Source organism: Rhinolophus sinicus, linkage group LG07 (assembly GCF_036562045.2).
Source record: "Rhinolophus sinicus isolate RSC01 linkage group LG07, ASM3656204v1, whole genome shotgun sequence".
Lineage (NCBI taxonomy): Eukaryota > Metazoa > Chordata > Mammalia > Chiroptera > Rhinolophidae > Rhinolophus > Rhinolophus sinicus.
The window spans coordinates 50,636,277-50,664,082 of NC_133757.1; the positions used below are offsets into that span (position 1 = coordinate 50,636,277).

The 27,806-nt window shown below is 44.6% G+C and overlaps 2 protein-coding genes and 1 long non-coding RNA gene across 5 annotated transcripts in view; 2 read left to right on the forward strand and 1 right to left on the reverse strand.

Annotated features, from left to right (window-relative positions):
* Nucleotides 1-26,872, forward strand: SEC24C (SEC24 homolog C, COPII coat complex component). 3 transcript variants are annotated; one of them, XM_019745805.2, is made up of 24 exons: nucleotides 1-119; nucleotides 1,876-2,069; nucleotides 4,022-4,157; nucleotides 15,441-15,610; nucleotides 15,824-16,171; nucleotides 16,469-16,605; nucleotides 17,820-17,888; nucleotides 19,154-19,265; nucleotides 19,498-19,625; nucleotides 20,792-20,930; nucleotides 21,132-21,247; nucleotides 21,419-21,543; nucleotides 21,688-21,879; nucleotides 22,076-22,169; nucleotides 22,380-22,496; nucleotides 22,840-23,010; nucleotides 23,490-23,586; nucleotides 23,689-23,834; nucleotides 24,052-24,190; nucleotides 24,332-24,450; nucleotides 24,550-24,729; nucleotides 24,961-25,152; nucleotides 25,388-25,477; nucleotides 25,626-26,872. In XM_019745805.2, exons 2-24 carry the CDS (start codon nucleotides 1,904-1,906, stop codon nucleotides 25,764-25,766), a joined length of 3,324 nt encoding a protein of 1,107 aa, XP_019601364.2. In that variant the 5' UTR covers nucleotides 1-119; nucleotides 1,876-1,903; the 3' UTR covers nucleotides 25,767-26,872. The 3 variants fall into 3 exon arrangements, with proteins under 3 accessions (XP_019601364.2, XP_019601366.2, XP_074195693.1); XM_019745807.2 differs by lacking the exon at nucleotides 17,820-17,888; XM_074339592.1 differs by having other exon boundaries at nucleotides 23,490-23,834; nucleotides 25,626-25,871.
* Nucleotides 23,457-27,443, reverse strand: LOC109454821 (uncharacterized). Its single transcript, XR_002138526.2, has 3 exons — nucleotides 27,304-27,443; nucleotides 24,589-24,762; nucleotides 23,457-23,593 (listed from the first exon to the last, which is right to left on the reverse strand). It is a non-coding gene; the product is annotated as an uncharacterized LOC109454821 (long non-coding RNA).
* The window catches only part of POFUT4 (protein O-fucosyltransferase 4), a 3,725-nt gene continuing 2,936 nt past the window's right edge, over nucleotides 27,018-27,806 (forward strand). Inside the window, exon 1 of the mRNA XM_019745835.2 lies at nucleotides 27,018-27,785. Coding sequence (XP_019601394.1) covers nucleotides 27,078-27,785 — 708 coding nt within the window. The 5' untranslated portion in view covers nucleotides 27,018-27,077. The remainder of the gene's footprint in view (nucleotides 27,786-27,806) is intronic.

The following is a 27,806-nucleotide window of genomic DNA, read 5'->3' on the forward strand; positions in this document are numbered from 1 at the left end:
CCAGCCCTGGAGCGTGGGGGTGGAACTTCCGGGGGCGACGCGCCAGCCCCCTCGGAACCGGAAGTTGAGCCTGGGAGCCTTGACGTTAGGAACGAAGTCGAACCTGGATCTGGAGCCGGGTGAGGAGTGGCATCGGGAGGTTGGTGGGTAGGAAAGACGAGGCGAGATAGGGGTATCACTAGCCAGATCGGGGTTCAATCTGTGAAGGAAGGGAGGGGCCCGGGGGCGGGACCCGGTGAGAGACCCTCACCTCAAGCATCCACAATCCAAGATCAGTCTTAGACCCTACCCTCCCTTCTGCTCCCGGCCCAAATTCCGGCTCCCGCTTCCTGCCCCGAGCCTGCTGTAGGGCGCAAGACGCTCGATCTCTGTGCTTAATGGATCAGCCCTCTGTCTCATCGTGGCCCAAGAAGCTGGCTTGCCTTCTCAGTCTCGATCCCCAGCGCTCCCAGCTTCCACAGCTCGACTACTTCCAGAGTTCTAGGAAGCATGCCCCGCCCACTGGGTTGTCACCCTCGACTGTCCACACAGAATGGAATGGAAACTTGAGCCTACACCAAACTCTTGTGTGTGTTTGAGGGAATTATTTCCTGGAGAAGAAGCTCTTTTCCTCTCCCTCCCACCCCCATACTGACTTTAGGAAGATGAACGGGAGGGGAACATCTATTAAGCTTAGTGTTGTGACCTCTGTAAGGTTTAGGATTTGGAAGAGCAATGTCTGAGATGGCTTTGAGTCTAAAGAGTTCTAGTCCAGCAGCAGCTCAGCTTTTATATAGTCAAGATGACCCTTCCTTTGCTAGGAGAGGCCCATTGTTCCACTGCAGCAGCTGTGAGATCTCCTGCTTCCTGGGCCTCTTCTGTCTATAGGATAGTTGGAATGATAAGGCTGTTTACAGTAGACGTGAGCATGTAATCCTGTTCTTGGAAGGACCCAGGAAAGGCCCTCTAATTCCTCTGTTGCTGGGCAAGATTGTGACAATTTTGGTGGTGGCCTAGATTCAGTATATAAGGAGAACAGAAACAGGAGAGTTGGAAGAATGCATTGGGATTTGGAATCCTCATAGTCCCTCTGCTTGATGGATAAGGTGAATGATCTGTTTTCCATGAAATCTAACTTTGCTGCTGATCCTTGAACAGTTTCCCAAGGTTATTGTGAGAAGTTTTTTATGCCTGGCTTGCATTCAGTTCTAGTCTGGTACCTTGCTAGAGTTTAGGTGTCCTGTACATTTAATGATTTTAATGCTTCAGTTCTAAGGTCCATACACTCTTTTGGTGGGAAGACTGGAGATGGAGTAGCATTTGGATTATTGCAGTTTAGTCAAAGACTGTTATTTCTCTAATCAGTTATTCTAAACTTTGTCTTTTGAGGGGGAGGGAATTTATCTGCTGTGTTTTAGACATGTAGCCTGTGTGATTAAAAATGACTAGCACACTAGAGGGTATTCAGTGTTTGTTGAATGAATGGATGCTAGAGTGAATGAATGGAAAGTGGGAACATTGTTTCATTTACCTGCAATATCACAGTAGTTCATCAGTGGCAGGACTCCTTGTGTGTCTAGACACTAGAAATCATACCACTGGGGAGTGGAGGCTACTGTTCCATTCCAGTGGGCCTATCTGAAATTGAAATTTATACCCTCTTGGCAGTAACAAAGCATGGGGTTCTGTAACAAAATCCTTACTTTGAGGAGGTAATCTGGCTACTGGCTGGGGCAGAAAATTACAAAGATCCTGTGGTAGTGTGGGAATGATTAGGCTGATCACTACCTGATAAGGTCAATCCTTTTTTTTATCTGTTCTTCCTACCCTGAATAGTTGCTCTCTTTTTAGAAAGTTGATTTTGACTAATTTCTTTTCTTCTCTCTCATCTAATAGGTGAGACCAAGTTGGGGATGCTGTCATAATGAACGTCAACCAGTCAGCTCCACCTGTGCCGCCATTTGGGCAGCCCCAGCCCGTCTACCCAGGGTATCATCAATCCAGCTATGGTGGGCAACCAGGGTCCACAGCTCCTGCCACCCCCTATGGAGCCTACAATGGGCCAGGCTATCAGCAACCACCTCCCTCAGGTATGTTTCCAAGTTTGCTAAGGAGCTAAGGAGGGGAATCAGTAGTCTTTGGATTGGGTTGTATTGCCCTACCTAAGTTTCCTAGAGAGCTGGGGGACCTGGATTGAGGAACATGAATCTGGCTCTTGGTCACTGAGAGCCCTGTGGGCAGCCTGCCCCTCCCTGTTTTTATATAAGGTGACTGTGTTTTCGCCTTAATACCTCTAGCAGGAGCACATCTTCCATGTTCAATGGCACTTCATTTCCTGTGGGTGTCACCCTGTGCAGCCTCACCTTGCTGCATTATTCACAGATGAATGGAAAGGTTGTGGTCATAGCTCCTCCAGAGCCTGTGACCAGAATTGAATATTTCCTATTGACCTAAAGTCTTCCTGAAATTACTTGTTTCTCAAGTATATTGATAGTGCCTCTCATTAGACTAACAGTTCTATCTATAAATGACTCGGGGCATGGGGAGCTAGTTCATGGATGAAAAGGGTGGTGTTTGTGTGCCTGATTTTTGGTGCCTCTCATATCTTTCTGTTGATATAAGCACTTTGTTTGAGTTTCCTCCTCTTCTTAGAGGCTCTGTAATATCAGGGCAATAAGAGAAGATTAATCTGGTGCTGCCTTAAAATTAGTGTTTGGCTTTTACATTACTTTTTCAAGAAGAGCAGCTGGTATTCTACAGATTATCTATCCATAAGGACCTTTTAGAAAATTGTTAGCTGTAGATCTTTAGTTAGGCTAGCTGAGGACTTGGGATATGCCAAATGCTGTATACTTTTCAGGAGAGTAAATTCCATAAAGAGATATGGGAAAAGAAGGCACCAAGGGGGCATAGTTGAGAAATGGGAAATGAAATATTACCATTATTACCATTTTAATTATTACTTGGAAAAAATTAATGAAGTGATAAGATTAGGTCTCAGGTCTCTGGAAGAGGCTTACTCTGGGTTAGGACTTTGGCTGGACAGAGTCCACCTCTGATCTGTCAAGTCCTGGCTTATCAAGGTGGAGTTTGGCGTTGGTTGCCTCGAGGAAGCTTTGTTATTGAGAGGAAAACATATCTGGTTCTGTGATGACTAGTGAGCAGGTTCAGATTAATCATGTCTCTGTGGATAGGTTCTGTAATATCTAATCTCTACTAAGGGCAGAACAAAAGAAAAGCAAATGTTTGAACAGGGGTCAGCAACATTTCCAAAGTAATGTGTCAAGTAACTAATTGCTTTCTTTGTGAATTTCATGTGGGAAGGATGGTTGGGGGTAATATTCAGACAGGACGATTGGGGGTGGTAGAAGTAGCTTTCATGGCAGTGCTGATGAGTGGAAAGGATGGCGTCCAGCTTTTGTGAAGACAGGTGGAAGCAGTAATGGAAGGGCAGGCCAACTCTCCTGACTGAACTGTTGGACAAAAACAAAGTCTCCAACCTGTGGAAACATTTTTCTGGGCCATGTGCTATTGGGAGAGTTAAAACTTAGAAGTGGATGAAAAGAAAATGTTTAGGATAAGTAGAATATATGAAGAGGAGGTTGGCAGAATAGTCTCCCCAAGAGGTGCCCACCTTTTTCATCTTCTGTGCCACCTTTTTCATATATGCTCTAAGTTTCTAGTTTCTGGAGTAGGATCTTTTCCTTAAAAGAAATGACTTTTTGTCTAGGGGTAAGAACGTCAGACTCTCCTGGACTGAGTGAGAGTGTATGGTGATCATAGGAAGCCCCTACATTATGGTGGCTCTGGCTACAGCTTCACTTGTAATATCCCTCCCTAGGAGAGTGGAGGCTCTCTGGTGGGCAACAGTGTTCAGAATCTGTGTAGCTAGCCTTGCGTGCCGATGCTGTCCTTTTCATTACAAAGTTGTGGTAATGGGCCAGTGAAGGTCTGAGCCTGTTGATCCTTGCTTTGCATTGCTTGCTAAGGATGGAGGAGAAAATCATTTCCCAATCACTGAGTTTCTGTCCTTTACCCTCAGGTGTGTCAAGAGCCCCATCTTCTTCTGGGGCACCTCCAGCCTCAATAGCACAGGCCCCTTGTGGCCAGGGTGCATATGGCCAGTTTGGCCAAGGAGATGTACAGAACGGGCCTAGCTCTACTGTTCAGATGCAGAGGTATGTATTTGGAAACCTAAAATTGGTCTGATGAAACTGGAATGATTAGGAATGTATAAGGGCCCGTTTCCTTTCCTTTTTTTTCCCCCTGCCTTCCTCTTAGATCCCTTTTCCTCTTCCCCCCACCTTTTTGTACTTTGTTTTCATTATTCCAGGATATAGGTGCTACTAATGTCCACTCTGTGGTTTATTGACCTATCTTAGTACCTGGGTTCTTTCTCTTTCTGTGAATTTGAGGTGGTTTTTCTTTTTGTTTGTTTGTTTTCTTGACTAGACACATATTTTCAATAATTATTTCAATCCTACTGAGCCTACCTTAAGGGAGAAACAGGAAGAAGGGACTTCAGGATTATTCGTCTTCTCTGACTTCCCTCTTTCCTCTGGGTCAGGCACTTAGTAGGACTTATTGGTTAAGTGTGGGTGTGACCGGTTATGAAAAGAAATGATATTCAAAGGAAAACCACATAAATGATAAAAACTTTGGTGGTACATGATCTAATAAACTCCTGTCTTTGAATGAAAGCCCATTACAGGAGGGCAGTGTTAGAATGTTGTTTGTCTTTTTGGTAAACAAAGAAGAAAGTATAACTGTGGGTAGGGTGTGTGGTAATGGAAGAGTCGCTTTCTGACATTTTTATTGGGTGTCCAGAATGTACATTTTTAGCATTGACTGTAAGCCTGGGGAAAGAGTCTAAGAGACTCTCCTTAACCCTTTGTGTTGGAATACTCTGAGAAGCAGTATAGTGAATTCATTCATTCATTCACCCACTCAAAGAATATTTATTTTGTACTATTATGTGTCAGACACTATTCTAGAAGTTGTAGATGAAACAGTAAGCAAACAGACCAAGTCTCTGCCCCCATGGTGCTTACTATCTAGTGGAGTACACAGGAAATAACAAATAGGCAAATAGACAAGAAATAGAACATGGATGGACCTAGAGAACATTATGCCAAGTAAAATAAGTCAGAGAAAGACAAATACCATATGATCTCACTTATATGTGGAATCTAAAGAACAGAATAAATGAGCAAATCAAACAAAAATAGGCTCAGAGATATAGAGGAAAAACTGAGGGTTGCTATTTAGGAGGGGGTTGGGGATGAGGGAGAAGGTGAAGGGATTCGAAAGCATAATCAGTAACCACAAGATTGCCACCGGGAAATGAAAGACAGTTTGGGGAATATAATCAATAATGTAAAGATTTTGTAGGGTGTCAGATGGACACTTGTCTTATTAGGGAGGCCACTTCATGGACGATGTAGATGCCTGACCACTGCTTTATACACCTGAAGCTGAATAATATTGAATGTCAACTATAATATTATATGTATGTAGTCATGGGATGTGGAGTACAGCATAGGGAATAGAATCAATGGAATTGTAACAGCTATATACGATGTCAGAGGGGTAGTAAATTGGGGGCGGGGGGTAATCACTTGGTGAGGGGTGTAATTGTCTATTACATTGTTTTGTACACCTGAAACTAATAAAAGAAAAAGAAAACAGAGTAAGGATGTAGAGAATGGTGAGGCGGTAGGGAGCTGTTTTAAATACATTGGTCAAGAAAAGCCTCTCTGAAGTGATATTTTGAACAGTGAAATGATAAAGGGAGCTATTCCGAGGTCTGGGAGAAGAGTGTCTTAGATAGAGCACACAAGTGCAAAGGTTCCTGATGGAGAAATTAATTTGGTGGATGTGAGGAAGAGCAAGACCAGAGGGGCTAGCAGAGTGAGGAGTGGAGACGATAAGGTAGAAACATAGGCAGGTGCCACCATGCAGTGCTTTGTAAGCCATAGTAAGAAGTATAAATTTGATTTTAGTTGCAGTGAGAATCCATTGGGGGGAGTTTTAAGTTGGGGAGTAATGTTCCCACTTATTTGTTTGTTTATGCGATGGATATTTTCAATGTAATATAAAACACATACAAAAATCATACAAATGTATGGCTTAGTAAATTATTATAAGTTAACCCCCTTATAACTACAACCCATATCAAGAAATAGAACTCTGCCACGCACCCCAAGAGCCCCTTCCATGTGCTCCAATTTAGTGATAACTCTCTCCCTCCCCCCATAATAACCATTATCCTAACTATTATAGTAACCATTTTCTTGTGTTTTTAAAAATAGTTTACACTTAAAGATACATCCCTAGACACCGCAGTTTAGTTTTGCCTATTAAAAAACCAACTTGATGTGCCTTTTAAGTCTACAGATTCCCTCTCTATCTTTCTTTTTCTTACTATTTATCATTGAAGAACCCAAGCTAATTGACCTGAATAGTTTCCCACAATCTCAATTCTCCTGGTTGCATATTCATGTTACAGTTCAATATGTTTCTCTTTCCTCTGTATTTCCTTCAAATTGGCAGCCAGATTCATGCCTAATCCCTTTGGGTAGTGTGCGGCAAGACTATAAGAGGCACATATTGTCTTATTTTTTCTGTTTTTGTGATGTTAGCAGTTGTTGATGCTTAATATATATGTATATTAATTTGTTGGGTTTATAAAATGGTGATACTCTAATTAATTTTTTCCTTTTTCATTCATTCACCTGTTATTTGGTTACCAATTGTGCAATTCATGTAGAAAAAATGTTTGATTCTTTACTTTTATTTACTAGTTCACAAGGGAATGAATTGGTCCTCTGTTACCTTCTGAAGGTGACCAATTCTTTTTAGTATCAGTATGAGTCATAGTTTTAAACATATTTGATGGGTTTCAATCCACCATAATTTTCATCATTATTGAAATTGAGAATGTCCATCTTTGCCCAGTGGGAGCCTCACCATTGACTCCTGAGTCCTTCTGACATGGCCTAGTATTCTTTAGGTATGATAAGATGTACCAGGCTTGGCTTATCCATTTTATACCCCCGACCAGGAATTGGCCATTTTTTCCCAAGAAAACCTTTATTTTGTTGGTGAGAAATGATATTTTTTTACTGTAATCTGAGGACTAGGGATGTTCACTGCTACCTAATTGGACACTTTCTAGGCCTTTTCTGTGCACATAGCTAAGAAATACATAGCTACATATATTAAAAATAAAATACCTCATTCATTTAAATTTGTACTTCAAATTCAAGGCTGCAGAGCCTCTATATTATATCTGTATCTCTTTTTTTCCACGCCAAGAATCTTGATTCTTAAGGCTATGGGGATGATAGAATTAGAATATTGGAATAAGCCACAATTTGTCATTTATTTTATTCCTTATTATACACAATAGTGTTGTTAGTACAACAACACTAACACTTGTTACAAATGTGATTACTAAAAATACTACTTGAAAAAAATTTTTGCATATGCTCTCCCCATTCTCTAATAATTTTTTTTTTAATATTTTAAAAAAGAGGTCACTTTGCTGGATTCAAGAGTAAAAGTAGGAAGTCCTGTTAGATTATTGCAGTAGTTCAGGTAGGAAATGATCTTGGTTTGGTTTAGGATAGTAGTGATAGAGGTGTGATAAATAGTCAGGTTTGGGGTACATTTTGAAGTAGAGTCAATAGGATTGGATGTGAGTTGACAGAAAGAGTAATTCTGGATACCTCTTAACTTGTTGGCTTAAGAAACTGGGTGCAATTTACTAAGGTGAGAAATACTTGAGAAAGAGCAGATTTTGGGGGTGAAACGGAGGGCTTTATTTTGTATGTTACAGGTTTAAGAAAACTGCTAGTGGGGAGACTTAACAGTGAAGATGGCAGAGTAGGTTTTGAAATATATAGAAATAAAAAAATAAAAAACTACTAGCTACCAAGTAGAGATGTTGAGTGGGCAGATGTATATACAAATCTGTAGCTGTGGAATGATGTCAGGACTGGAAATACAAATTTGAGGGTGTTCAGTATAGAGATATTATTTAAAGCCATGGGATTAGATGAAATCACTTAGAAAGTGAGTGTTGAGAATAAAGAATAGACTTGAAGACTGCACCTTGCAGCTTACCAATATTTAAAAGGAAGTCAGAGTAGGAGCCACCAAAACACAATGAGAAAGAGCAGTAGTGAGGTTGGAGATTAGCCAGGAGAGTGTGGCATCCTGAAACCAGATGAAGAAAGAATTTCAGGAAGGCAGGAGTCATCAGCTGTCATTTGCTGCTGAAAGGTAAGATGCAGACTGAGAATTGACCATTGGGTTTGGCAAGGTTTGGCATCATTGACAAATGTAGTTTAAGTGGAGAAATGAAGACAGCTGTTTAGTTGGAGTGGGTCAAAGAGTTTTAGCTGGGTAGTGGAGTAGTAGAGTAATACAACCTGAAAACCCTTTTGCTACAAGCATCTAAAAAGGAGAGAGGAAATAGAAATAAAACAATTTTTGTCAAGTGCATAATCAAGCTTAAAAGAAAGAAAGTGAAATCCTCAAGTGCTAGAGCCCAAGTGGGAACTGAAACTGAGAGTGGTAAGCTGACACTGCGGCTGCCTGTGGAGAGGGTGGGGAGTATCATCTTGAGAATCTGGGGACTTAAATTTAAGCAGGTACTGGGGGTGGGGGATGACCCTTTGGGCTTTTCTGAGCTGAGGTTTGGAATAGAGGCCTTGTTTATAAAGTTTGGGTTTGGGCTGCACCTTCAGTGAACGGATCAACTAGAAAAAAAAATCTACACTGGCAGAGGGAGATATTAAGAAATCCTGTTTCTGGGCCGGCCCTGTGGCTCAGGCGGTTAGAGCTCCATGCTCCTAACTCCAAAGGCTGCCGGTTCGATTCCCACATGGGCCAGTGGGCTCTCAACCACAAGGTTGCCGGTTCAACGCCTCGACTCCCACAAGGGATGGTGGGCAGCGCCCCCTGCAACTAAAATTGAACATGGCACCTTGAGCTGAGCTGCCGCTGAGCTCAGTTGTTTGGAGCATGTCCTCTCATCCACAAGTTTGCCAGTTCAATTCCTCGACTCCCGCAAGGGATGGTGGGCTGTGCCCACTGCAACTAGCAACGGCAACTGGACCTGGAATTGAGCTGTGCCCTCCACAACTAAGACTGAAAGAACAACAACTTGAAGCTGAACAGCACCCTCCACAACTAAGATTGAAAGGACAACAACTTGACTTGGAAAAAAGGCCTGGAAGTACACACTGTTCCCCAATAAAGTCCTGGAAAAAAAAAAAAAAAAAAAAAAGAAATCCTGTTTCTCTCAGGCTGGCTGTGGATAAATAAGGAAAAAAAAGGTCTTGGGACTGCAAATGAATGTGAGGGACCTTTTTTGAGGGATGAAATTATTCTAAAGTTAGATTCTGGTGATGTTTGCACAACTCTATAAATTTACTAAAAGTTGTTGACTTGTACACTTAAAAGGAGTGAATTTGATATGAAAATTGTATCTCAAAGTTTAAAAAAAAATTTTTGATCTTGGGTAGCAATATCATTGGAATACCTTCCAGAAGCAACTGTGAAACGACCATCCACTCTCAACCCAGTCAGTAAGAGATTCTCAGAGGAGGGTGGCTGTTTGGCTCAGTTGGTTAGAGCGTGGTGCTGATGGCACCGAAGTTGCTGGTTTGATCCCCTCTTGGGCCACTGTGAGCTGCACCCTGCTTAAAAGAGGAGGGAAGGAAGGAAAGAAAGAAGCCAGGAAGGAAGGAAGAAAATTCTCAGAGGAAAAATAATATTGATTAGAATAAAGAGAAACTATTAGAGGAGAGCAGATAGTACAATAGTACCTTGAAAGCACTAAGGGAATGTAATTGTCAATGTAGAATTATGTACCTACTGAAGAGAGAAGGCAAATGAGACATTTTCAGAAAAAGACTGAGAGTTTACCATGGTTAGACCTTGGTTGAGAAAACTACTAAGGGATAGACTAAGGAAAAAAAAGGAAAATGAACTCTGACAGAAGGAGCTTTAAAGAGTGAAATAGTAATTAAGACAGAAACAAAGTATAGACTATTCTTCTGTAAGACTGATTCTTCTGGCTAAAAAGCAGAGCAAAAGCTTAAGGGGGATGTGAGGATTTCTAGCAATTTTATTTCATTGGATTTAAAAAAAAAAAACTTCATTGAGATATAATTCACATACCATGTGAATTTAAAGTGTATAGTTCAGTGGTATTAGTGTATTCATGGATATGTGCAACCGTCACCACAGTCAATTTTAGAACATTTTATCACCTTAAGAAGAAACACTGTATCCTTTAGCTAAATAGCTACCCCTATATAGCTGTTCCTTCAGTCCCCCAGTCCTCCAATGCTAAGCAACCACTAATCTACTTTCTGTCTCTCTAGATTTCCCTGTTCTGGACTTTCATATGAGAGGAATCATATACTGTGATATTTTGTAACTGACTGCCCCATTTATCATGTTTTCAATGTTTATATTGTAGCATGTATCAGTACTTCTTTCCTTTTTATGGTGAAGTAATATTTCATTGTATGGATATAATATCACGTTTTGTTTATCCATTTATCCGCTGATGGACATTTGGGTGGTTTCCACCATAGTTGGTTACTTGTTGTTGTTTTTTTGACTGGTAGTAAGTTTTTTAAAAAAAATTTAATTTTGTTAGTTTCAGGTGTACAAAGCAACATAATGATTAGACATTTACACCCCTCACAAAGCAATAACCCCAACAAGTCTACTACCCATCAGACACTGCATGTAGCTACTACAGTATCCTTGACTATACTCCTTATGCTGGACTTTACATCCTGTGACCATATATATGTGTGTGTGTGTGTATATATATATGAACTATAGTTGACATTCAATATTATTTTATATTAGTTTCAGTGGTTAGGCATTTATATCATTTATGAAGTGATTCCCCCAATAAGTCTAGTACCCATCTGACACCCTACATAGTCTTTACAACATTATTGATTATATTCCCCATACTGTATTACACATCCCTGTGACTATTTTGTGACTACAAATTTGTACTTCCTAATCCCTTCACCTTTATCACTCATCCCCCGACCCCTTCCCATCTAGCAACCATCAGTTTGTTCTCTGTATCTATGAATCTATTTGTTTTGTTTGTTTATTCTGTTCTTTAGATTCCACATGTAAGTGAGATCATATGGTATTTGCCTTTCTCAGTCTGACTTATTTCACTTAGCAAAATATCTTCTAGGTCCATCCATGTTGTTGCAAATGGTAAGATTTCATTCTTTTTTATGGCAGAGTAATACTCCAGTGTATAAATGTACCACAATTTCTTTATCCAATCATCTATTGATCGGCATTTTGGTTGTTTCCATATGTTGGCTATTGTGAATAGCACTGTGGTAAACATAGGGGTTCATATATTGTTTCAGATTTGTGTTTTGGATTTCTTTGGATAAATACCCAGTAATGGAATTGCTGGGTCATAAGGTAGTTCTATTTTTAATTTTTTTGAGGAACTTCCATACTGTTTTCCATAGTGGCTGCACCAATTTGCAGTCCCACCAACAGTGCAAGGAGGTTCCCTTTTCTCCACATCCTCGTCAACACTTGTTTGTTGATATAGTGATGATGGCTATTCTGACAGGAGTGAGGTGGTATCTCATTGTGGTTTTTATTTGCATTTCTCTGACGACTAGTGACATTGAGCATTTTTTCATGTCTATTGGGCATCTGTATGGCCTTTTTGGAGATGTCTGTGAAGTCCTCTGCCCGTTTTTTAATTGGGTTGTTTTTTTGTTTGTTTGTTTTTATTGGGGAAAGGGAACATGACTTTATGGGGGAACAGTGTGTACTTCCAGGACTTTTTTCCAGTCAAGATGTTGTCCTTTTGATCTTAGCTGTGGAGGGCGCAGCTCAGCTCCAGGTCCAGTTGCCTTTGCTAGTTGCAGGGGGCGCAGCCCACCATCTCTTGCGGGAGTCGAACCGACAACCTTGTGGTTGAGAGCCCACTGGCCCATGTGGGAATCGAACCGGCAGCCTTTGGAGTTGGGAGCACAGAACTCCAACCGCCTGAGCCACTGGGCCGGCCCGGGTTGTTTGTTTTTTTGGTGTTGAGTTGTATGAGTTTTTTAAATAAATTTTGGATATTAACCCCTTATTAGATGTATCATTGGCAAATATCTCTCCAATTTCAGTAGGATGTCTTTTTGTTTTGTTGATGGTTTCCTTTGCTGTGAAAAAGCATTTTATTTTGATGTAGTCCCATTTGTTTATTTTTTCTTTTTGTTTCCTTGCTTGAGGAGATATATCAGTAAAAATATTATTAAGGGTAATGTCTGTGTTTACTTCCTGTATTTTCTTCTAGGAGTTTTATGGTTTCGGGTCTTACATTTAAGTCTTTAATCCATTTTGAGTTTATTCTTGTATATGGTGTAAGAAGGTGTTCCAGTTTCATTTTTTTGCATGTATGTGTCCAGTTCTCTGAGCGCCATTTATTGAATAGACTGTCTTTACCCCAATGTAAATTCTTGTTTCCATTGTCATAGATTAAATGACCATATAGGGATGCATTTATTTCTGGACTCTCTATTCTGTGCCATTGATCTCTGTCTGTTTTTATGCCATTAGCTTGCTGTTTTAATTATTATGGCCTTATAGTATGATTTGGTATCCGGTAGCATGATACCTCCCACTTTGTTCTCATTTCTTAGGATTGCCATGGCTGTTTGGGGTTTTTTATGGTTCCATATAAATTTTAGGATTATTTGTTCTAGTTCTGTGAGAGAAGTCTTTAGTATTTTGATAGGGATTGCTTTGTTTGTTTTTGTGCTGATGGGAATGGAATGATCAGAGAGGGAGACACTGAATGGAAAGTACATTGGAAAGACAGTTCCAGAACGGAAAAATATATTTACACATAAAATAGACATCAACACATAAAATACACAGAGTATATAATGAACTCCTTAATCAATAAGAAAAAGTCAATCCAGTTGAAAAACTAATGGACAATAACCAGAATAGGTATTTTACAAAAGAAGACATACGAATGGCCAAAGAACATACTAAAAAGCTGTTCATTGATGGTCACCAGATGGGAGATGGGGTGTTGGGAGGATGGGTGAAAAAGGTGAAAGGGATTAAGAAGTACAAGTTGCCAGTTATAAAAATAGTCACAGGGATGTAAAATACAGCATAGGGAATATAGTTGATAATATTGTAATAAGGTGTCATATGGTGTAGACTTAGCGGGGTGATCACTTCATAAAGTATATAAATGTCCAATCACTATATTGTACACCTAAAACCAATAAAATATTGTATGTCAATTATAACTGTGGGGGGGGGAAAGCTGTTCAACCTCATAAGTAATGAAAAAAATACAAATTAAAAACCACAACAGGATTCTACCATGTATCCATAAGATTAGCAAAATCACAAAGTCTGACAATATTAAATGTTACTGAGGATATGGAGGAATAGGAACTCTTATGCACTGGTGGTCAAATGAAAATTAGTACTACTACTCTGGGAAAATAATTTGAAATTATCTGTTAACATTGAAGATATGCATACCCTATAACCCAGTAATTTCATTCATAGATAATATGCCTTAGAAAAACTCATGTATATATAAACAAATCAAATGTATGTGTGTTCATAGCAATATTGTAATATCCCAAAATCAGAAAAAAACCTAAATATCCATTTACATTCAAATGTTTAAGTAAATAGCAGCAAGTTTATTTAGTGGAATAACTAAATTAAACGGAATGCTATGTTCAACAGCATAGATGAATTTCATAAACATATGGTTGAACACAAGAAGCAAAACTCAAAGACTATGTTTACAAAAGTTTAAAAAACCGACAAAACTGAACAATATTGTTTTGAAGACAAGGGAATGATTCTTAGGAAGTCAGGAAAGTAATCAAGTCTGGGAGAAGGAAGAGGGCTGTGATGGAGGAGAGGCACCAGGGCTTTTGGATGCTAGTGGATTGTATTTCTTGATTTGGTTTTGGTTACATGGGTGTTTTTATTATAATTATTTAACAGTACATACATGTTTTATGTGACTTTTTCTATGCGTGTTATATTTCACAATTTAAAAGTCAAGTACATTGGACTAAGAATCAGGTCTGGGCTTTAGTTCTAGCTTGGTCTGACACTTATACGCTTAGTGTCTCAGTTTTTTATCTGCTCTGTCTCCCTCATCATTTTGCTATGAGGATTCCATTAAAGGACTTAGAGATGCTTTATACGTTGTAAAGCTATATACAGATACATATACAAATAGTGATTTATTGTTATTAGGGCATGTGAAAGAGTAACCCTAATTGATAGTATTATCCATATTAATGGAGTAGGACCATGGAATATAATTATTCTGACAAGGATCTATGAACACCTGCCATGGGGCTAACAGTACGGTGCTGTGGAAGACGAAAACTGCAGAGCACAACAAAGAGCTTAGGGAGGGAAGGTTCACTAGCAGAACACTCAGGAAATACGAGTTGAATGAATGAAAAGTGTTAAATTGCAGGACTAATAGAAGCTGACCAAATATAATAAAGTACCACTTATTCAGTAGAGACAAAATAAATGGGAAGGATAAATCAGAATTTTAATGTAACAAACTACTTTTGTGAAGAATTTGATTCATTCTTGAATTCCCAGAAGGAGCTTGTTGTGTATAATCTATGTTGTAGGTTTCTGCAGCATTGTCACTGTAAAACACCAGTGTAGTTGCTAGTTGGTAGGCAATGATATTGGAATGATTTTGAATTTATATTTTGATGTGCAATCTGATATAATGGGACTGTCCAACATAGCTATCCAAGTAAGGAGGCTTTCTTTGCTAGATAGGTCCAGCTAGAAGGCTACATGGTTTGTGTCCTGTTTCTCTAGTTCTTTCCTGGTGGAGTTGGCATCATCATCTTTCTGATTAGTACAGAATGCCAAACTCAGCTGACTTACTCTTCTGATCTTACAGATTTTTCTGACATCTTTCTCAGGATAAAGTAATAAATACTTTAGTTTAAAAGTTAAACAATCGTACCGCATTTGTGTGAGTGCCTGTTGTGTTAATGCTACTGTGTACCTTCTTTTTCAACTCCTTCAGGGCTTCTGATTACAAAACTGAGGTGATTTGTCAACAGAGGATTAGGACAGAGGAGGTGATAATCTAAGCAGCAGAGTAAATAATATTTGATGTGAGGGTGCTTGGCATATATTTGTGGAGTGAACCTAATGGAAAACAAGATGTGACATGAACAATCATAGTATAGATGATCAGGAATGTAATTTATCCACACATATACAAAACTATGAAGCTGTAAAAGAGCCCAGGATGAGAGTAAGATACTGTAAAACAATATAGCTTCCTGTATGAGGTCAAGTTCCTGACAACTTTGAAGGGTGTCCCAGTTCACTAGTCATTCCTGCCTTCCTTCTCTTCACAGGCTCCCTGGGTCTCAGCCATTTGGGTCAGCCCCATTGGCCCCTGTGGTTAGCCAGCCAACTGTGTCCTATGGTCCTCCCCCGACAAGTTCCCAGGTGACCGCCCAGCTGGCTGGAATGCAGATCAGTGGGGCTGTGGCACCAGCCCCTCCCCCTTCGGGCCTGGGCTATGGTAAGTAGCTGTGACCACAGGAATATTACTGTTCCCCTTTTTTTAGAAGTATCAGGCTGTGGGGGTATACTGCAATCCTTTTTATTTCCTGTGCCTCTGAGCCCTAGCAGATGGGACAGTCATTCCTGCCCCTCTTACGTGGAAAGGGAAGTGATTTACTGAACAAGAAGGCACAATGACTGGGGTTCTAACTCTGCCTCTTCTACTTCTTAGGCCCACCAACGTCGTTGGCCTCAGCCTCAGGAAGTTTCCCCAACTCTGGTCTGTATGGCTCCTATGCTCAGGCCCAGGGTCATTCTGGGGCCCAGCCTCCCCAGCGATCTGCCCCTCCACAGGCCTCCAGCTTCACACCCCCAGCTTCAGGGGTTCCTCGGATGCCTTCGATGACTGGTCCACCCCTGCCTGGACAGGGTTTTGGGGGACCCCCAGTGAGCCAGCCCAACCATGTGTCCTCGCCTCCTCCTCAAGCCCTGCACCCTGGCACCCAGATGAGTGGGCTCCCAGGACCACCACCACCTATGCACTCCTCGCAGCAGCCAGGCTATCAGCTGCAACAAAACGGTGAGTTTTGCCCGAGGTCGGTCTAGGAGCCAAAGGCTGAAGCTGTTCAGGTGTTTGTTTGCTTGTAGTACTGCTTGCTAAGTGGTGAACTAGATGGACAGCTTCAGGGTATTGTTACTAGGATGTAGGGTTTACAAGACATTCTTGATTCTCATAGTTCAGATAATGTAGTCTTTCTCTGAATGGTCACTACTCTGCCTCATGATTCTACATTTGTAGAATATGGTCAGTTCCCCGAGGCCTTAAGAAGAGATAGGGAGGGGATTTTGAGTTCATCAACCTTGTGTCCTCATCCAGGTTCCTTTGGCCCAGCCCGGGGCCCTCAGCCCAATTATGGAAGTCCCTACCAAGCAGCACCTACTTTTGGCAGTCAGCCTGGGCCTCCTCAACCACTGCCTCCTAAGCGCCTGGATCCGGATGCCATCCCGAGCCCTGTAAGTAGATACTTATGTGGTCCCAGGGAAGGAGTTTGTGGCTGACAAATAAGTGAATCAACCCAGATGAGATACTTGTCTAGCATCTTCTGATTATTTTCCCTTTTCATTCATCCTGTAGGTGTAGAACCTAGATGTAATTTTTGACTCTTTGAACTGGAACTTGAGGCTCCAGAAGTCTCTTGGGGGCACTTTTACTCCATAGCTGGGCAGGAAAGGAAGGGAAGCCAACCAAGGGTCAGTAGAGCTCTGGGTTGAGTGCTGCATTCTGTCAACTTTTGGACATAGCATGGTAACCTCTGCCCTTCTGTGGAGTAGTGGCTGCATCCAGGTCTGTCCTCTTAGATCTAGTAAGACTGCAGTCTTCTTAATGGGTAGAGCTGATAGGAACTCTCTGGTGTTAGGTGTTAAGAGAAAGAAAGCCTCACTGGTCTCTCTTTGCACCTACTAGGACAGTGGTTTAGGAGGAAACCTTTCATACTTTTGTTTGCTAGGCTCCTGCTGTGTGGATGGGAAAAGTGATTTACAGTTTATAAGGGCAGTTTGGGGAAGCTGCTTCTCCCGGGAAGAGGGTGAATCTCACCCTTAGAGCCATCAGAATCTTCAGGCCTTCCTTATCATACTCGGAGGAGAGGCTGGGACTGTCCTCCCAAGTGAGGGCCACTTTATAGTGCTGTCTGCAACATTTGCTATGTCAGTTACCTCACCATGCTTAGCCATTGTCATATTTCATTCTGTTCTCTTCCCTCTTCCCTTGGGGAACTAGCAGGGTGAGGGACCTTACTGGCTAAAGGGGACCTGAAAGGATTAAGCAGCCCCTCCTTCCTCCATCCTTGGAGAAGGAGTCTGGTTGGATGTGAGGGGAGGCTTCTTTCAGCATAAGAGTAGTCCTTAGATGGGAGGTTTGGCCTTTTGGAGGGAACCTCTTCTTCCTTAAGATTCTCCCATTCAGCCCTTCCCTGTATAACCCCTGCTTGCCTCTATATGCCCCTCTCCTTATTTTTCTACATGATAGACTGAGCTGTTAAAGCCTTGTGTTGGGCCAGAAAGACTCGGAATTTCTGATCTAGAGGGAGCCTGACTTCAGCAGTATGAGCTGGGCTCTAGCTGTTCATGTCTAAGTCATCAGGGTTGAGAGAAGTAACATCTGCTTCTTGTTCTTTTGTCTCCCTCCCTGTATTCCCTTGCTGCCTTTATTATTAAAACACTAAAAGCAACTCAATGAGCTGCCTCCTCAGCAGAAAACCAGGCACAGAATAGACCCTGATGCCATTCCTAGTCCAGTAAGTGCAGGGGGTGGGTGTGTGTGTGCGTGTCATCCCTGTGTTAGTGCCACCCATGCATGCCTGCGACCTCATCTTTACCTCATCCACCATGTCCATCCTTCTCCATCCTTTTTCCTTAGTCCTTCTAGACCTCACTTGTATAAACTAGAAGGATGTGCATGCCTCAAGTCACCATGTAATGAAGAAGTAGCAAGCTGTTCGCAGTGCCTTAAGTATGGGGTGGTAGAAGGGCAGGCTCTACGTGGGGGGTCAGGTGGCATGTTAAGCTTGGGTGTTAGTCCTGCTGGCTCTTTCAGGAGCCCGCATGTGACATTTGATGGAACAGGACAAAGGTGAGTGGTAGATCCTACCCCATTGGGTTTGATTTGTCTATAGCTTGTTGTGGAGAAACATTTGGGTAGGTGGCTATAAGTGTACAGGTTTGGGATACTGGTGTTTCTTACAGGGGAAGGGACTACTGGTTTGGGAAAGTGTGGGCCACTTTCTCATCTGGAGAGTCTATTTGACTCTCATATATTTCTAAGCTTCAACTCCTTTTGCTATGTGATATGGAGTCTTATTCTCTGTACGTTTTCTGATTTTGCCAAACTCATCTTGAAGTCACTGACCAAAGGTCATCAGCCTGCACACAGATTTGATTACCACCTTTGCAAAATCTTTTTTTTTCCTGTGCTGGGTTGTCAAAATATAGGGACTGAGGATTGGGCTATAACAATTGGGTACTTATCCTCTTCTCCCATATTTATACACTAACGCTTACCTGAAAATAAGGCAGCATCTGCTTCCTCACCTTACCTCATCATTTCTGGCTGTTTAATCCTCTCCTCACCCTGTCCCTTCTACTTTCATTGAGTATAGATAGAGTCATTCCAAGTAGATTCATTTTTACATGGTTACTGTTGTCTGTTTTCCTGCTCTGACTCAGAATGTGTCTTGGAGAGAGGGGGTAAAGGGTAGGCCTGAAGGGGGAGGGAAGTGGAATCTGATCATGTTTGAAAGTTTCTGATTAGAGCTGGAACTGTTCTGGAGTGGGGGGAATAACAAGGTGATCACCATTGATTTGGGGTCTGGTACTTGTCCAGCATTTTGCTGCTGATTGTAGCATTTTATATGATCTCCAAAAGGAGAACAGGCCTGGTGCATGAAGTGTTCCTTGGCCAATTATTAGTTTCTATGCTGCAGCTTTAAGCCTCTTCTGGCTCTCTGGGACCTGGTACTCCCTTTTTTTCCTGTCACCTTACTCATTTCACTTTTCCCTACAGATTCAGGTTATTGAGGATGACAGGAATAACCGGGGTTCAGAGCCATTTGTTACTGGAGTACGGGGCCAGGTGCCACCCTTAGTCACCACCAACTTCCTGGTGAAAGACCAAGGTGAGAAGGACATTAACTCCTCCCTTGGGGGCTTTTACTCCAAGATTATCAGCTTTCAGATGAGGCTTTTGTCATTCTTTAATCAGAGACCAGCTCCTCATTGGTCTCTAGGGGAAAAAAGCCACCATTGGCTTTAGCATTTGTGGGGGCGGTGGGGGTGGATCAGCACTGGAGAGCTGGTTGTTTGGAGCGATTCTGTGATCTGACTCAGGTTTTCTACCTCTTCCTTCAGGGAACGCAAGTCCCCGATACATCCGATGCACATCCTATAATATCCCTTGCACATCTGACATGGCTAAGCAGGCTCAGGTGCCCCTGGCAGCTGTCATCAAGCCACTGGCAAGGCTGCCCCCAGAAGAGGTAAGTCAGGGAAGGGACTGGAGTATAATGAAAGGAAGGGAGGGAGGGGGAATACGATTTCTTCCTAGCTGTGATTCTGGCAGTCACAATGGAAGAAGCCTTAGTTGGGCGGGAGGGGAGAGTATCTTCAATAGCTTTTTATCCCAGGGCCCATGCCTGAAGAGGGTGGTAGGGCTGAGAGCAAAAGCCCAAGAAATTGCTGGAAAAGAGCAGGGTCCATAGAGGAAACAATGTGAAAAGAGGCAGGACCAACTTGTAGAAGAGGAGACAGCTGGCCTGAGGAGACAACTGGATCCAGGAGCTTCTCATAATATAGTCATTTCTAGGTGATTAGAAGCACATCATTCTATTTTTTCTTAGATGCTGTCCAATCATCCCAGGTAGGTTAGGGATATTCGGACAGCATATAAGAAAAAAAGGTAGATTAGGATTCAGTAGTCCATCTCTTACCTCACTTGGGCCCTGATCTGTCACCCCAGTACCTGGAATCAGTATGAAAAGAGAACTTGGCAGCTGCTCTGACAAGCCTTGGTAGGATACCCTCATGTTCATGCCTAGCTTATCAAACTTAGGGTGTGTTTCTCTATAACTGGAAGCTCAAGAGGGCTCATTTAACATCCTGCTTCTGTCTTGCTGTGTTTTTTTCTCTTTTGGGGTTTGAGTGAGGATGCTTGGACACTTGGCTGCTGGTCTCTTATCTGCAGGGTGACATCTGCCTGGGGCATCAGTAGGTGTCATAGAAACCCAGGGATGGGGAGGACAAGTATAGATACTTGGTTGGGGAAGGAAGCAGGAATCAAGATTCCTAGGGGCAAGAGTGAAGAGGATTGAAGATAGGGCCGGAAACGAATCCTAGGTAATTTTTGGCTTTCTCCTCATATGCCCATGGCAGCCCCTGGCTTGGTAGAGTCAATTCACAGTCCCTTTTCTTCTTCAAGAAGCGGAATTCTGATGGGGAATGGGAGAGGAGGCTATGGAATTTAGACTCTTAGGGATATGCCTGTAACCAGTATGCACATAATTTGTTTTTATTCCTCTTCACTGGACTCCCTCCCCAGGCAAAGTATCTGAGCCATGGCTTCTTCCAGGTTGTTCCTCATCTATTGTCATGTCTCAACCCACTGTCTGAGCCCTCTATGTCTGAGCCCCTCCCCTCTGCCCCTTAGGCTTTACCGTATGTCGTTGACCATGGGGAATCTGGCCCTTTGCGCTGCAATCGCTGCAAAGCGTACATGTGCCCTTTCATGCAGTTCATTGAAGGAGGGAGGCGCTTCCAGTGCTGCTTTTGCAGCTGTATCAACGATGGTATGTTCACAATGGCTGGGACTGGGGGACATCTGATTGTATCCTCAGTGCTCTTTCTAGTTAGATAGATGAGGGTCCGTTATCTAGGAACTGGCGACGTAGGGCATACATGGGGATGTGGGGCAGTAGAGTGAGCTCAGCCAGGGCCAGACTAAGATTGAGAGTGGGCCTTTGAGTAACACTCTGCCGTACTCCCCACAGTTCCCCCCCAGTATTTTCAACATCTGGATCATACCGGCAAACGTGTGGATGCTTATGACCGTCCTGAGCTATCCCTGGGCTCTTATGAATTCTTGGCCACTGTAGATTACTGCAAGGTGAGGGAAGGTAGCATGGGGAGGAGCAGTGGGTGGAGGACAATGAGACAGCTAAGAATTGCTGTGATCATTTCCCTCACCCCTTTGTTGTCCCCTTTGATGTTGACTGCTTTCTAGTTACCTGGCCTACTTACCAATACCCTTCCCCCCACCCTTTTCCTTCCTTTGCAGAACAATAAGTTCCCCAGCCCTCCTGCCTTCATCTTCATGATTGACGTCTCCTACAATGCCATCAGGAGTGGACTTGTTAGGCTCCTCTGTGAGGAGCTCAAGTCACTGTTAGACTTTCTGCCTAGGTGAGAGTTAGGGAGCTGAGGTGCTTCCTTTGCACGCGATGGGTGGTGGTAGTGTGTGGGTGGACTCAGCAGATGGAGCCTGATGTCATGAAGCTGAGTGGTGAAGAAGGTGGCGGGTCTGGGTAACAGTGTCACTTTCTACAGGGAGGGCGGGGCAGAAGAGTCAGCAATCCGCGTTGGCTTTGTCACCTATAATAAGGTGCTCCACTTCTACAATGTGAAGAGCTCACTGGCCCAGCCACAGATGATGGTTGTATCTGATGTGGCTGACATGTTTGTGCCACTGCTGGATGGTTTCCTGGTCAATGTCAGGGAGTCTCGGGCAGTCATCACCAGGTAAGAGCCAGATTGTGGGAAGTGGGGCGGGTGGGTACAACCACCGAAAGCCAGAGGGTTGAGCAGAGGGCTAAGCAGAGGACAGGGCCTGTGCCTCAGGAGTTTTCAGTCTGAGGGTCAGATGAATCTTCTGGGAACTGAGGACTCTGGAATTTGGATAGCAATTTTGATTGCCTCCCATCACCTATCTCTTCAGCTTATTGGATCAGATTCCAGAAATGTTTGCAGACACAAGAGAAACAGAGACAGTATTTGCCCCAGTTATCCAGGCTGGAATGGAGGCGCTAAAGGTAAGGCTAGCATCCCCAGCAACCTCTGCCTAACTTTCCTCTGACCATCTTGCCCTCTGGGATACAACCCGTTTCTTCGGTTATTGATGACTGTCCAATGAGTGAACCTGTCTGACACAGTTGGCACTAAATAAATGACAAGGGAGGGGATGAATGAATAATGGATGAATAAAGGAAAGAATGAACAAATAGTCCTCTCTTCTTTCCTAGGCTGCCGAGTGTGCAGGGAAGCTGTTTCTGTTCCACACCTCCCTGCCCATTGCAGAGGCCCCAGGGAAACTGAAGAACAGGGATGACAGGAAGCTGATCAACACGGACAAGGAGAAGGTGGGGAGTTGGGGGAGTGGGGGGAGGACTTTCCATTAGAGAGGAAGGTGGTGACTCTTCCTAATGCAATACAGTACTCTTAATTTTCTTCAGGGGGACTGAAATAGACGCTCTACCTTTTCACGTGTCACATCCGTGACCTTCTCCACCGCTACCCACCTCTCTACCCCAGCTCGTCCCAAAGCCCTTGGTTATTTTTGTGGTTTTTTTAATAGAATGTTCTACTATAACAAACTCCTGTGAGGTAGATCTGAAGTCTTACATGTCTTTGAATATCCCACACGACATATACAGCATAGGGTGGAGCTCAGATATTTGAACATTGTCCTCTGTTCCTCCCCAGACTCTGTTCCAGCCTCAGACAGGTGCCTATCAGAGCCTGGCCAAAGATTGTGTGGCCCAAGGTTGTTGTGTCGACCTTTTCCTCTTCCCTAACCAGTATGTGGATGTGGCCACACTCTCTGTTGTACCCCAGCTCACTGGTGGCTCTGTCTACAAATATACTTGCTTTCAGGTATGGCATGGGACTCTGGGTGGCAAATGGGAGCAGGACTGGGAATGTCTGTCTATATATGGAGTGGCTCTTTAGTTGCTGACTCATTAACAGGAATAGTGTTAGAGGAAAAGACCACACAGTATAAAGAAGGGGGCCGTGAGTGTAGCAGTTAGGAGCATGGGGTTTAGAATCAGTCCTTGGTTGATATTCTGGCCCTACCACTTACTAGCTACATGACCCCGGGGAAATGACTATCGTCTCTTTGTTTCTTCATCTGTAAAATGGAATTTTAATACTTATTCATTAGTATTTGTCATCAGAATTAAGTAATTACATGTACTTGATGTGGTACCTAGCAGTGCTTAAGAGCGATCATTATCATCTTCATTGTTATTGTTATTATAGTTCAGCACCTTGTAGAGTGGAGGGGGTACAGCGAGATTGTCTGCAGGAGGTTATGTACTCGGTGATGTGACTCTGGGCCTGGGGGGCTGCAGGTGGAGAATGACCAGGAACGGTTCCTGAGTGACTTGCGTCGGGATGTACAGAAGGTTGTTGGCTTTGATGCTGTGATGCGGGTCCGGACGAGTACGGGTCAGTCCTGGTTGGAGAAGAGCAGGTGGGGGGATAAATCGGGGAGGGAGGCAAGTGGCACCTGTTGTACCTTTAGCCCTGACTCTTTCCATGTGGCCTCAGGTATCCGTGCTATAGATTTCTTTGGGGCTTTCTACATGAGCAACACAACAGACGTGGAGCTTGCCGGGCTGGATGGGGACAAGACAGTGACTGTGGAGTTCAAGCATGATGATCGGCTCAATGAAGAGAGTGGAGCCCTCCTGCAGGTGGCAGGCGGGAGGCAGGGGCTGGGGAGGCAGTCATTTCACTGGATATGAATAGGCTGCAGAGAAGAGGGTGAGGGGTGGGTAGAGAGGACTAGAAGAGTCTGGGGAAGGGATGGCTCATGTCTTTCCTCTAGTTTAATAATATAGCAAAGGGGCAGTTTTTCAGAGGGCTTTGGTGAGGGAGGGGTGTGAACACCCCCTTTCTCCCTTCCTCTAGTGTGCCCTGCTCTACACCAGCTGTGCAGGGCAGCGACGGCTCCGCATTCACAACCTGGCCCTGAACTGCTGCACCCAGCTAGCTGATCTGTATCGGAACTGTGAGACTGACACACTCATCAACTACATGGCCAAGTTTGGTGAGGGTAGAGGCAGGGCAGGCTGGGACTGGGGCTGAGGAAGGTGACGGTCAACAACTGAGCATTCCTGGTAGGCGTGGTGGGGGGAAGACACGTGATGGGGTGGCTAACCAGTGACTGCTATCTCCATTTCCCATCCAGCATACCGGGGGGTCCTGAACAGCCCTGTGAAGAGTGTTCGTGACACTCTGATCACTCAGTGTGCCCAGATCCTGGCCTGTTACAGAAAGAACTGTGCCAGCCCCTCCTCTGCAGGACAGGTGGGGCAAGCATGTTGGTGGAGGAGTTGTTGGGATGAATATTTACATTTGAGAAGGATTTCTCGTGACCACTGACTTTATCTTGATCGCACTCCTCAGTTGATCCTTCCTGAGTGCATGAAGCTACTCCCAGTTTACCTGAACTGTGTGTTGAAGAGTGATGTCCTGCAGCCTGGAGCTGAAGTCACTACTGATGACCGTGCCTATGTCCGACAGCTGGTTACCTCCATGGACGTGGCTGAGACCAATGTCTTCTTCTATCCTCGGCTCCTACCGTTGGTACAACTGAGGGCTGGAGTGTGAGACCTTGCACTGAGAAAGGGGCATCATAGAAAGAGGAAGGATTAATATTATCTGTGTCTGACACTAAAGAATTTGTTTTTACATACATTATCTGATGTCATTTTCAGAGTTACTGAGGGACTTATCTTTCTGAAATTTGGTGTGCATGGGGCAGGGACAAACATGTTTCATGGTCCTCAGTAACATTTCCCCTTTCCTTTTACCTAGACAAAGTCTCCCATTGAGAGTACCACTGAACCACCAGCTGTTCGAGCATCTGAAGAGCGTCTAAGCAACGGGGATATATATTTGTTGGAAAATGGGCTCAACCTCTTCCTCTGGGTGGGAGCAAGTGTCCAACAGGGTGTTGTCCAGAGCCTCTTCAACGTCTCCTCCTTCAGTCAGATACCCAGTGGCTTGGTGAGAGCAGGGCGTCAAGGAGAATATGGGTGTGGAAATGCACTTTGTGATATGAGTAAGAACCAACAGTTAGTGTGCTAGTCCCCTTAAATAGCAGGGACCACTTGGAGGGCAGTGAGGGTGCTGTCATTCTTCCCAGGCCTCTTTGTTTCAGATGATGCATAAATCTGTGCTGCCCCATCTTGACTGGACTCAGAGTACCTTACCATAAGGATAAATGAATTTTGTGTTCCAGAGTATTCTGCCAGTTCTGGATAATCCACTGTCCAAGAAGGTGCGAGGCCTCATTGATAGCTTAAGGGCCCAGAGATCGCGGTACATGAAGGTAACACTGATCTGAACCTTGGGGTTCTTACCTTGTCAAGCCCTCACCAGGAAGGGGGTGGGGAGTGAGTAAATGACAGGATAATGGGATTTCAGAGCATGGTTAATTCCCATTGGCTCTGCTTCATGACCCTATGTTCTGGCCATAGCTTATCGTGGTGAAACAGGAGGACAAGCTGGAGATGCTGTTCAAGCACTTCCTGGTGGAAGATAAGAGCCTGAATGGAGGAGCATCCTATGTGGACTTTCTCTGTCATATGCACAAGGAGATTCGGCAGCTACTGAGCTAGAGCAAGTGGGTGAATGGCACAGAGTCCCAGGCCAGCTTCCAGAAAGTACCCCAGAGTGGCAGAGAAACCGGGACAATTTCATATATTATAAGTCATGTAAGCTGACCTCAGTCTCTTTGTGGGGAGGGGAAGGTAAAGGAGACACCTTCTTTCTGGGCTCAAGTATCCTACCACTCTGTCATGTCCTGCTGATGGAAGGTGCCCCTATCCCCTCACTTTACCCTCCTTTTCCTGCTAATCCTGTCGTAATGAATGTAGTTTCTCAGTTCACTGTATATGATTTGGTGTTGGGGAATTTGGAAGCACCCAGACCCTGGCAATATTATGTGTCCCTTTGGACCAACCTCCAAGAAGAGAGGGGCAGGCAGGAATGAAGGGGGATCCCAGGATTACTATGAGGGGAGAGGCTAATTCAGCTCAGTGTCATCAACAACTTCCTATATTAGGGATAAAACATACAGGTGCACAAGAGCTGGGGTATAGACCACAGGTAGTGGAGAGAAAAGTGGTCGATCCTTCTTGGCCTGGAAGTCAGCAGCCAAGTCAGAGTTACTGAGGTGGTTGATTAGCTTTCTTTCTCTGCTTCCATTGCTCTTTCTGTCTCCTGCAATGATTGATGATCACTCCGTGGACAGAGGCACACTGTCAGAGGTGAATGAGCCTGGGAAATGAGTTGCAAAGTATAGTAGTATCTGGAGAGGTACCAGCCTCCTTTCCAGCTGGAGAGGCCCCAAAACTGGATGGTTCTGTAGGGAGCCTGGTCATCAACTTGCAATACCTCACAGAGCCAGCCCACATCCCACTCTGAGCTCCCACTGGAAACACTGCTTCTCCAAGCTGGGGGTTGTTGGGGAGAGAGGCAGAGGTGGCCGGAGCTCGGTTCTCTCCTGTTGAGTCACCACTCAGGCTTTGGTACTGACAGAGTGGCTGACAGTTATCTTCCAACCCGAGCCAGCTGGAGCAGGACAAGGGCTAGGCTTGATGGTGGCCAGGCTTGCCTGCTCCCAGCCTGGGATGCCCCTGCTCTGGACCTGTCACTTCTCTTCATTGGTTTATTTTTCAATGCATCTTTAATTTGTAAAGAAATAAAATAAATTAAGATGTAACCAGTAGCCTCATTTTTACCGGTGACGTATCACTTTCCCTCCAGTCTTTCCTGCCCCGCGTAATAGCTCCTGGGAAGTGGTCGGCTGAGTGCAGCTGCGCATGCGCCGTATGCCCCGGTGGCGTAGCGTTGGGACTCGGTCCGTCACGGCTCAACGCAGGGCGGGGTCTGGCGCTGTAGGAGGGGGGCTGGCTGCCAGAGTGGAGATGGCGGCTGGCCGTACCGGGTCTGTGCTTGCCGCCCTAGGAGTGCTTAGTGTCTGTGCGGCCAACGGCTCTGGGCTTGTGGCAGAGGGGGCGACCGGTGGGGAGGCGGAGTGGGCGGAGCCGTGGGATGGTGCGGTTTTCCGGCCGCCCTCAGCGCTGGGCGCGGTTGGGGTGGCGCGCCGTCCGGGGACCGAACGGCTAGGGAGGGAGGAGGCGGTGGACTTACCGGTGTTGCTGTGGTGGAGCCCAGGGCTGTTTCCCCACTTCCCGGGTGACTCGGAACGCATCGAGTGCGCGCGCGGCGCGTGCGTGGCGTCCCGGGACCGACGGGTGCGGGGAGACTTGCGCACGCGCGCTCTGCTTTTCTACGGCACCGACTTTCGAGCGGCTGAGGCGCCGCTGCCGCGCCTGGCGCACCAGAGCTGGGCGCTTCTGCACGAGGAGTCGCCCCTCAACAACTTCTTGCTGAGCCACGGTCCGGGCATCCGCCTCTTCAATCTTACCGCGACATTTAGTCGCCACTCGGACTACCCTCTGCCGCTGCAGTGGCTGCCGGGGACTGCCTACCTACGTCGCCCCGCGCCTCCGCTCCAGGAACGCGCAGAGTGGCGCCGCCGCGGGTATGCGCCGCTGCTTTATCTGCAGTCCCACTGCGACGTGCCTGCGGACCGGGACCGCTACGTGCGCGAGCTCATGCGCTACATCCCGGTGGGTGCGGGCGTGGCTGGC